General features: G+C 41.5%; 2 protein-coding genes across 3 annotated transcripts in view; both read right to left on the bottom strand.

The window, feature by feature from the left end:
* Positions 1-437: 437 nt before the first annotated feature.
* cd226 (CD226 molecule) lies at positions 438-6,339 on the bottom strand. 2 transcript variants are annotated; one of them, XM_062379782.1, is made up of 6 exons: positions 6,074-6,339; positions 5,123-5,446; positions 4,342-4,758; positions 3,875-3,977; positions 2,396-2,450; positions 438-1,709 (listed from the first exon to the last, which is right to left on the bottom strand). In XM_062379782.1, the coding sequence occupies exons 1-6, from the start codon at positions 6,135-6,137 to the stop codon at positions 1,569-1,571; spliced, it is 1,104 nt and encodes a 367-aa protein (XP_062235766.1). In that variant the 5' UTR covers positions 6,138-6,339; the 3' UTR covers positions 438-1,568. The 2 variants fall into 2 exon arrangements, with proteins under 2 accessions (XP_062235766.1, XP_062235767.1); XM_062379783.1 differs by having other exon boundaries at positions 438-704; positions 6,074-6,334.
* A 934-nt stretch (positions 6,340-7,273) lies between these two features.
* rttn (rotatin) overlaps positions 7,274-10,750 on the bottom strand; it is a 31,889-nt gene continuing 28,412 nt past the window's right edge. Inside the window, exons 45-49 of the mRNA XM_062379779.1 lie at positions 9,565-9,749; positions 9,187-9,433; positions 8,029-8,132; positions 7,562-7,631; positions 7,274-7,444 (exon numbers count right to left, since the gene is read on the bottom strand). Coding sequence (XP_062235763.1) covers positions 7,365-7,444; positions 7,562-7,631; positions 8,029-8,132; positions 9,187-9,433; positions 9,565-9,749 — 686 coding nt within the window. The 3' untranslated portion in view covers positions 7,274-7,364. The remainder of the gene's footprint in view (positions 7,445-7,561; positions 7,632-8,028; positions 8,133-9,186; positions 9,434-9,564; positions 9,750-10,750) is intronic.

The following is a 10,750-nucleotide window of genomic DNA, read 5'->3' as shown; positions in this document are numbered from 1 at the left end:
CACAACAACTGATAACAATAACTAATGAAGAATAAAGATAATAAAATAACTAATATTTTTTACTCATAGGGATGGGCCGAGAACATAATGCCAAAAAGAATTCCTTCAATTCATTTGATACTATTTTGGACTTTATAAGCAGAAACCCAGTGATAGGAGTGACCTTGATGGTTTGGGAAATAGATTCTGGCAGAAAACTCAAATTATAATTTTTACACTTCAGTTTTTGTTTGGATTTAACAAACATAATATAATATGTTAACTGAAGATCTACATATGTGGATAGACTCCTGTTACATTTCGTTTTATATAAATAATTCAAGTGGCAACTCAGGTGTGGGAAATTCCATTTAACACTTTGGTTTTAGATCTCGAGTCTCAAGTTTCTAGTTCTTGAGTTTCCCCTTGTCACACCCACATCACAGGAAGTAAGCGTGTCTGTGGCTATGACACCTTTTATTTTATATCACAGGAAGTCATTAGCAGTTACACACATCGGCTTCAGTAATGCTGGTCACGCACACGATGTGTCACATGTATAACACTGAAATTGACATTTTTTAAATCAGGAACAGCAAGAAAAGAAAAAAAAACCATGTGATTCCAACACCATATTGTCCCTTTATGTTGACATGTCTAACTTGTCCACATTTGGTTTCCTAGCGGAATAGTCCGCATATCCATTACTGCCACTGCCTCCATTTCTATGGACATAAACGAATCACATTAAACAACACATAGTTTCACAGAACTACCATGAACATTAAATACTGATTCACAAGAGCATATATAGGCAGGATAAAATATAATAACAAATACAGCTTTGAAAACTTGTGACAGCTTATCATAAGAAAATAGTTGAATTACATTTCATAAATCAGAAAAGTAGAAGGAGGCAGAAGCACAGGATTAGCTAATTAGAGTTTAGCTTTCATAATGAGAGCGTGTTGTAACTAGAAAGCAGTCATCCTCGGCAGAGAGCCCTCTGGGAAAACGCAGCGGTCTCAAGTGATGGTACATGGTGCTGAGTGACTGCCTTTCTCTATCCTGTTAGATGATTAGACGCCATTGTCAGGCTTTGAATGGAAAGCAGGAGGGATGAAAGTAAATGGAGAGCAATTACACAGGCTTTTGTCAATCGTGTTACTGAGGGGTTATGGAAGTGAACAGAACGATTACACAGGCTTTTGTCTGCCGCTTCCCGCGCGACGGCTGCTGTCAAATATTGTTTTGCCCAAAACAGATATTTTCTCGGCGGTGATTACGCGGCACATACTACATTTAATTAAGGGCTGGACCCAACCGAACGTGTCAGCTCCCTGAGACAAACACGAGCACCAGCTTGTTAAAGCATGTCAAGCCACAATATGAATATTAATCACTGTCAGTGTGACGCCTGCATCTCATCAGAAGAAGTGCTCGGAGCTTGTCAATATGCCTTTATCTTTTTGTTTTGTTTAGATACACAGTCAATGATTTGTTTGGGAAGACCTGAGAGCACACTGGCATCTGAGCCAGATTCAAAACTACACATTCACAGTTTGACGGTGCATCATATTCACGTCTGCTCATTTATCACGAGGCGGACGTCCGGTTCTGTGGGATCGTGGGGTCGGCAGGTTGGCGTACACCGGGCAGCTTCCCTTCTGCCGGGACCTCTTTGTGTTCCCCGCACACACAAACACGTTCTGGTTCTCGTAGATGTTTGGCTGCGGATGTGCGTTAAACTTGATCAGCATTTTAAGGTGTTAGACAAATACACACAAGTCAGGTGATTAGACTGTTAGCGCAGTGGTGTAAGAAGGTGATAAACAGACCAAAAAAACTTTCATAGCATCACGTGGTTACAAAGCTGTCTGATTTGAAATCTCTTTCTTCATATGATGAATACTAAAATACAGGAATAGATTCACAATTACTCATATTTTCTTTTAATTGAATAAAGAAATGTGATATAAGCACAATAGAAAGTTATTTCAACCATCAGTAATATTAATCCTACATGTTTTCATATTATTACTTTACCAGGTATAAATTGTTCCTTATAATATAGTACTTAGTCTTAACTGTTACACTTCCTGTTACATTTCCAAGCAATTTACGAGATGAAACTACATTTTCAACTAATTCTCTCGACATTTTGCTGCATTTATCACATTTACTGCATCACATTAAGTAAAACAAATTCATTCACACTGTCAGTTATTGTTAAGAATTAGTTAAGTCTGCAATGCATCAGGTTACATGTAGATGGGCTGTGGTGTATGTAATAAGATTAAGAGTCGAGTGTAATGGCTTTATAATGAAGAGCGTGTCTGATGAGAAGGTTGGGGAGAGTCTGAAAGGCGTCAAGTGCAAAGACAAGAGTTGATATAATGAATAACTCAACACTTGCCTGTCTCTGAGACGGGTGCAGTTTGACCCGGTACTCCTCTCTCCTGCTCTTCTTCCTGATTATTCAATAAAAGTGACAGATTCATTTCATATCCGGTGAGCAAAATCACACCAATCAACACACTTTACCAACCTTACGTTGTAAAAAAGATTTCTGAAATAAACCAAACACTTTTTTCCAACACTAGTGGAGAAGGAAAACTCTCTTGAGCAATCAATATGTGGCTGAGGATTAAATTTCTCTTCAGCAATATAGTAATAAAATAAAGATATTGGCCTTCGTGCATTAACACAGATTTGCGGCTGCACGTGCACTCCATGAATCGCTTCTTTCCGACTGAGGAAGACGACCTGTTCTTGAGGAGGAACGTGTTCGTGAGAACAAAAGATGCCATTAACGCGTAAAGAGAATTTCATGGTGCTTTCACAAGCTTTAGGTCCTGCTGTCTGCAAAGGAAAAAAACACACACATTGAACAGAGGCGGGGGGGGGGGGGGGGGGGGGGGCTTTTATACGACCCAAAACAATTAGAATATGTTAATAGCACATCTGTTAGTGACATCAGAGACCTGCATTGAGACCCTACAGCTGTCAGTGAGATACAACGATGCCTTGGTGAGGATATTAATTCTGCATTAAATCCATTATAGATATTTCATCAAATCTATTTCTGTATCATATTCATATACAAATTCACTCAGATGAATCCCCTTATTCCCTGTGTGAAAACTGTGGCAGCACATGTTATACTTAAGAACAAATCTGTTCGTGCGACTGGTTCCAGCATGAGGCCCATTCACGTTTTTCACAGAGAATTGTAAAAATAATCAAATTTTCAAATCTCAAAATATCTGCAAACTCAGCTTCACCAGCATTAGCCTTCACTTCCCTTTGTGATTTACTCTGTTAGCTAATATTAGCATGCTAACATGCATTACTAAAATGGAGAACATGGCGGTAAACCATTACACCCGCTTAAAACCAGCATGTTAGCATTTGGACAGCCACTGTAGCAGCTCTGCTTTGATATGAGATTCTAAAGCATATATCAATAAATAAATGTGTAAAAAGTATATACCAGAGTGTATAAAAACACTCATCAAGTTATATTCTATGTAATGAAAATGGCACCCAGTACCGAGTAGTACACCAAGACCAAACCAAGTAGTCTGGTCATTAACACTAAACTAAGGTCCATTTCCTGAGCAATTGAAAAAATACAATAAAATAAATCAGAACTTGCAATGTGAAGGAAAGAGAAATACCCCTGGCTCCACCCCTTTAATCAGTCAGTTCAGGTCTTTGTGAAACCCTGCTCACAAATATACACACAGAAGATGATGAAAACATTAGCACCTTGGTGCAGGGGATGATCTCATTCAGTCCCGTGTTTAAAAAGATCCGAGAATACTTGATGCCAGAAAACAGACAGGGCCTTGTTTATCAAGAACAGACGCATGAAAACACAATGAGATCTCACCTTTGCCTTAAAGCTAGTATGATGACGACTGTGACGAGAAGAAGCCCTGCACACCCCGCCCCGATGTAAATATACATCATGTACAGAGACAGGCTGAATCCACCTGGTGAGGAAATGAGAGAAAATAATAATGCAGAACAGCCTGAAAGCCATGATTTTTCATTTGTGTGTTGCATGTGAGCCTCCAGAAGTGGAACAGGAACAACATGCAGCACACAGACAAACACACACACACACTTTAAGCAGGGTCACAGGAAGTTGGAGGTTTTAGCAGAGCCAACAGTGCAGAGTGTCTGAGATCAGCATCACAAGCTCTGTTTTATTGTTTTCATTATGTTTCATCAATCACTGTAATCTTCGAGGGACATTTGAATCCATAAATCATCCTCAGTGTGAGCAGCAATTCATCATCCAGTCATCTAGCTGTCTGTGTGTGTATGTTAACTACAGCACATCTGTCTTTGTACCTGGAGTGACGACCGTGAGCAGCACGGTGGTGATCCGCACCCCCGCATCTGTGTTGAAGGTGCAGCGGTAGAAACCCCTATCGTCCGGCACCACACCCGTCAGGTGCAGATTGACATCCAGGCTGTCGGCACAGCTGACCTGCCCCCTGTCGCTGTAGTCCTCGCCCACCAGGCCCCCGTCCACCTGCTTGCACACGCCGATGATGCCCCAGGGCTGGCCGGACGGCATCCTCTCCAGCAGGGCCTGGTAGACGGTGCCGTCGTGCTTGTGGTCGCAGCTGATGGTCAGGTTGCTGTCCAGCTCCGCCACCAAATGTACGTCCGCCACAATCCCCTCTGGGGTGGGGTGCCCTGCGATGTCGTCTTCTCCTCCTTCTTCATCAGCATCCTCATCTTCTCCTTCTTCAGGTGGCTCATCTGCAAACACGGGGAGGTGAGGGACACATTTTGGCAACATCTTGTCAAAGAACTAGCAGGTTAGCTCCACGACGTAAAGGGGGATTAAGAAATCTGATTTTTACTGGTTAACAATTGATAAATTAAAGGCCAAGACCCAACCGTCTCCTTATGAAACCATGTTTACCATCACTAAATCTGTTTCTTTCATCAATATCCATCCAATTATTCTCTGAGAAGTCAGGGTAAATGTCAAAAAATTACCTTCCAAAGAAAAGCAATCCCGGGTCTGCACCAACATTTTAAGGGTTCTTCCCTGATCCATACCACAGCTATCCAATAAATGTCTGGGAAATAAATGAGCAGTGTTATTGAGCTGCTTTACCTAAATCCTCCACCTGTACGCTCGTGATCCAGGGTCCTCCAGGGAAGGTCTGAACTGAGCAGTGGTAAATCCCGATGTCCTGATGGGTGACGTTCTTCATGGAAATGCTTCCGTCCATGGGCGCGGTCCTCAGGAACTCTATCCTCTCCATGTGTTGGCGAGAGAAGGACGAGCCGTACTCTGGATGGAACACGGCTATGGGAACCTTGTCGGGAATTTTGGTCCAGGACACCATGCTGAGGTTGCCGCTCCAGGGGCACAGACAGCCGAGGATCATCCCTTCCTCCAGTCGGACTGTGACGGCCTCTTTCTGCTGGACAGCAACTGAGCAGAGAGAGTTTTGGTAAAGTAATTAAACAGTCAATCATTTGATCATATTTTAACATGGCAACTTCGGAGACCCTCATCTTGTGAGTAATTAAGATTGTCTATGCAAGTTCATGCGTCCTCCCTGAAGTCCTCCGGTTGAAGGACACCACAGTCACTCACAGATTTGAGGCCATCCCGTGGGTTATGGTTATTAGGCTCATTTGAGTCGCCACACACAAGCACCACTGACAATTGTCATTGATCAAGTGTTCAAGTCTTCAAAGCCTCTTTTTACTGAGCTGAACGATCGACAGCTGATTTCAAGTCCTGTGACACTGGGAATGAATTCAAGCACGTTTAGAATAATAATGTCTCACAGATTGATTCAAAAATGTAACAGTTAGAGGCTTTTCCACTCAAGTCTAATTCAAAAAGAGTTTAATTACTGATTATGGAACTATTATGAAATTAAATATTACATTTTAAGAAATGAAATGCATGTGTTCATGTACAGTGAGGCTCAGCTTCCAGATTATCTTCAAAACAACAGTAAACATCACTTTCAACAAAGTTACCAAAGGTTTTATCATGTGAATCATCCAATAATCAAGTTAGAATATATAAAATAGATTGTATAAATACCTCTGAGAAAAGGGAGAAAGATAAGTACCACAAAGTACCAGTGGTCCTTTTGTACAGCTTCCATCTTGCCCCACCACGGGAGAATGAAAGCTGCATTGATGAGACGAGTGGAGAGGCACCCGAGCTGCACTTCCTGCGAGCTCAGAGGCTGAAGACACACACTCGAGCTGCTGGGACTCACTTCATGTTAGCCCACTGTTAGCTCCGTCCACACAGAGACACACTTTATCACCAGAGCTAAGAATGGGAGGGAAGCTCACGGCATAATACTGCATGGTGGGATTATACTGAAGGTTTCTATATTGTTATTACTGTGGCTATCATCTGCCTGAAATCCTGCAAAGTATAAATTATTTTTTAGTTGTGGACAACTAGTTATCTTTATTTTTTGAGTATTTTCTGTGGCATTTTAAAATATGTGTAAGAATTAGATCAATCCTACTGCCTTGGGTACTTCAAATTTGTAGCAAATATCTATTTGAATGATTAAAAGAAAGAGGTCTAATAACTTCAGTAAACTTTTTCCTCTCAAACCATAAGGGTGATGGACATTAGGGATAGTTCCAGTTGAGGGCTTGGGGTTAGGTCAGGGTTAAAATGCAGCAACTGAAACAACAATCTGTGAGTTAAAATCCCCTTATAAAAAAGACAAAATATTCAGAAAATAAATAAATTGTTGAAGGGGGAGCACCAACACAAGAGGAGCAGCAGTAGGTTGTGTTTTCTACTGAAATCTCTCTTATGCAACAATGCATCACCACGAAACGTCATGGTCCCGACATGACACACCCATTCATCTACCTGAACACCCCCCCCCCCCCCCCAAAAAAAAAGAAAAAACTCATGACATTCACATCAATCTCTGCCGGAGCTTGTGTTCAGTTCTAATTATCAAATACTATTAACGAAAACTGCTGAAGCTTGTTAGCGTGCTGATTCAAGCAATTACGTCCAAGCACAGCTGTCCTTCTATGCAGCCTGGCATTATGACGTTTGAACAGGAAGGCAAAGTCTGGCCCATGCCTTCTCATTACTGAGGATGTGGTGCAATGCAAGGACTGAAGGCCACAGCTCACTGGGCAAAGCAGAATTGTGTACAAAGTTCACTTCTGTCGACGTTTGAGCCCAAGTTCCTGTATTTGAGACCACAACTGGTGTTCAAAAGTGAAACTGCTCACGGAAATCAAAGCATCGCGTGTGAAGTTTTGTACAAGACGGCACCTAAATGTTGCCACTTTAATATTTATATAAGTATAAAATATGATACAAAGAAACAAAAGTATAAATACAATCAGTTATTTAGCAGCTGAGAAAGGTTTTCAAAGCACTTCAACAGGTAGGGACCCATCGGATCCGGATTGTTCTCTGCAGCTGCAGGTTAGAGAAAAAGAAAAACATTATTTCAAACAATGAGACGTAAAAGTTAAATTGTCAGACTAAAGTGTGAGATCAGAGGCTGATACTCCTGCCAAGTAAATAAATGCTGACCTTTCTTAAAGGTGGTGTGTGCCTCGTCAATCCTCCGTCGTATTGAGGGACACTTCATCGTCGTCTTGGCCTTTGACAGGAAATGAGGAGGGACGATTAACGGTTGTGTTTATAAGACGACAACTAGGAGATCAATGAGGCTGAGCCGCCATGTAAGAATAAAACCAAGATTTCAGGCAGATTTATTCTTTGACCAATGTATTTGCACTTGTATCCAAAGCAACGACATTAAAGCTTTGGTACAATGGGACCTTGAAGTAAGGACACGGTGCTAAATCTGTTCAATGAGACAAAGTGCACTAGATCAATGTCTAACGGGCAAAGAACCAGAGAGCATGAAGACACGCCAGGACTTGACTTGACATATATCGTCAGTAAACTCCAATTCTAGCCAATAAATGCACTAAAATAAACTTTAAGTGCTCATGGACGTGTGTGTGTGTGTGTTTATATGGGTGTGCAAGTACCCTCTGATTGTTATGAAGCAATGCCCAAAGTGCAGATGCTCCCATACAGCGAGTCTCCATCTCTTTGCCTTCCAGGCAGCAGAGGAGCGTCTTCATGGCTTTGTCTGGAGGAAAGATGAGCAGCTAATCAGAGCCCTCATCACATGGAATAAAGTCTTTCACTTAGGCACATTGGAGTTAAAATAAAGATTAAATATGGATCTAGCACCTCAAACCCACATTACTTTTTCCATGTACACGTCGGTAATGCACCGTGTCAACCCTTCTGATAAGATGATTGTCTCGCACACAAAGGAAATTGGGTGAAACAACCACAAAGCTACATGTCGCAACAAATTCCGACCACCTGGACCCACAACTCCCACCTGCTGCTTGCAATGTACAGGGTAAACACACGATCTTATCATCACTGTAACTTCCTCTTCCTCTCGTTTTGTTTCCATCTACGTGTCTTAGAATCATTCATCTTCATACACTGTGCACCTGCTGCCTTCTCTCAACCCTTCATTTAAATATGACACTCTCTAACATACAAACACTTCTGTTTCCAGTATCTTTTATAATTGATATGCACAAGAGACAAAAAAACTAGCGCTGTCTTATATTTTTAAAATCTGTGTTCAGTAAAGCAGGAAGGAACAGACGCTAAAACAAACTGTCAATAACACAATGCACACTGTCAATACACTATGTGCTCTTGTGTTACGAAAGGTAAAAGTGCCAAAAAGCAGTTGAGAGTTTCATAATGTTGATTTATGAATCTTGCTTTCTCCGACAGAGATTTTCAGGAGATGAGCAAATCGATATCTGTTGCCTCGAGCAGGGAGCTGGGGTCAGAACGTGGTTAGCTTAGCATAAACACTATAAGCAGGGGAAAACAGGTTGCCTAATTACTGCACACACCAGGGTGGTATCAATCTTCTCATCTAACTAGATTGAGGAAGATTAAAATTATTTGTTAAATCATAATATACTATATTCATTCTTCTGCTTTCAATGCGTATAATTGCAAATCACTGCTTATATAAAATTCTGTTTTTATCAGATGATGAATCTCTGAGATATGTGTTTCATGAAATACATCTGTGTTTCTGTATTTCCCTTTTGTACGTGCATTGCCTGAGATCAGTATCTGTAGCCCCTGATTTCCTGTCATACCACTGGCAATGACGTGAGGCTTGTTGGCGGGCCAGAAGCAGAGGTTGTGAAGGGTGAGCAGCGCATTCCTCCGGTGAGCTGCCAAGTCCGCCAGCAGCTCCAGGACACCGGTCACCCTCAGGAGACTCTGCTGGATGTCTTCCGCGAACGAGAGGGTGACCAGCAGCTTCAACCACAGGCCCAGTACGCCGCCACCACCACCCGCCTTGGGCACTGGAACCGAAACGAAGGCTTGGAGGAAGTTATTCTGAGAGCAACAGAAAAAAAAGAGTTTCAGTGTCATGTGTAGAGAAAGAAACATTCATAACATAGAACTTTTGAGTTCTGTCACGTGACTCCACCCAAATGGACAAACGCATTTGATGGGACGACTTGAACCTTTTGCAGGAGGCCCCTGCAGTCGCGGGACATGGCGAGGTTTGTGAGGAGAGAGAAGGCCAGCTTCTGGACCGGGCTGTTGTCCGGGGCGACCCCTGAGGCCAGCTTCATGACAGCGTGCATCAGTGAGCTACTGGAGGAGCCTTTCGATCCTGGTGGTATACTCCCACAGAGAGAACTGCATGCTGGGAGAAAGGAGAAGCAAAACACTGATGAAACATTTTAGAAATATTATAGTTGTATGTAGCTGTAACCATCCAAAGGAGCGACATGCCCGTCTGCAACTACTGCACTGTCTAATGTAAGCAGCTATGCTAACTGCTAATCCAAAATAAACAGTGAAACACTTTTCCTCTTATTCTTGGAGCTGGTTGTTTTTTTCCATTTACCTTAAAGCTACTTCACTGGGCTTCCAGCGCCACTGACCTGCATGGCTTTCTGCTCACGATACCAAAACATCTGTGCACAGCTGCATGCACGGCTTATCTTTGTTGCAACATCTGGCTAACACAAATGACAAATGATATAATAATGCCAAGGACTCGAACTTTGTGGCCAAAACAGTTTAACCTGATGGAAACTGAAGAAATCAGAAGAAAAAACTACTGTTAATCCTTCCAGAAATGTTCCCACCAAATACAGAATCAGCATCTGATTAATGATCTGGTTTTATCCTGTTTTTTGGGGTTGTAACATTTTATTGTTTCTGGTTTGTTTTATCGTGGCCTTTTGTGTTTTATTATTTAAAATATTGTGTCTTGTTTATTTATATAACAACTTGGCAGTTTTTAGTGTTTCCTCTTTTTTGTAAAGCACATTGAGCTTGCTCTTATATATGAAATTAAATGTATCATTATTGTTTTTTATTAGAAATCCCATTGTACATCTTTGAAGGAGTCTTCAGTAACTGTTTTACTGTTGCTGATTTAGGAAAAACATTTTGAGCGGTGCAAAACCGATTATGGTCATTGTTATTATCTCCACACGTTGACAAACAAGTGACACATGCTCTATTATTTCCATTATCACGTCTTATTGTATCACCTCATTAACACAGCCCTAACAGCAATTATTTAGCCGTAGGTGGCAGCTTCAATTTATTCTACGACAAGGCCATTTACAATGTAAATAAAACTAAATAACTCAGAAATAACAGTCTGTCTCTCTCATCTTCATATTTACACTG

This window comes from Platichthys flesus, chromosome 21 (genome assembly GCF_949316205.1).
Source record: "Platichthys flesus chromosome 21, fPlaFle2.1, whole genome shotgun sequence".
Taxonomy (NCBI): Eukaryota; Metazoa; Chordata; class Actinopteri; order Pleuronectiformes; family Pleuronectidae; genus Platichthys; species Platichthys flesus.
The sequence above is the reverse complement of the archived record's forward strand: the minus strand, read 5'-3'. Positions and strand labels throughout refer to the sequence as shown.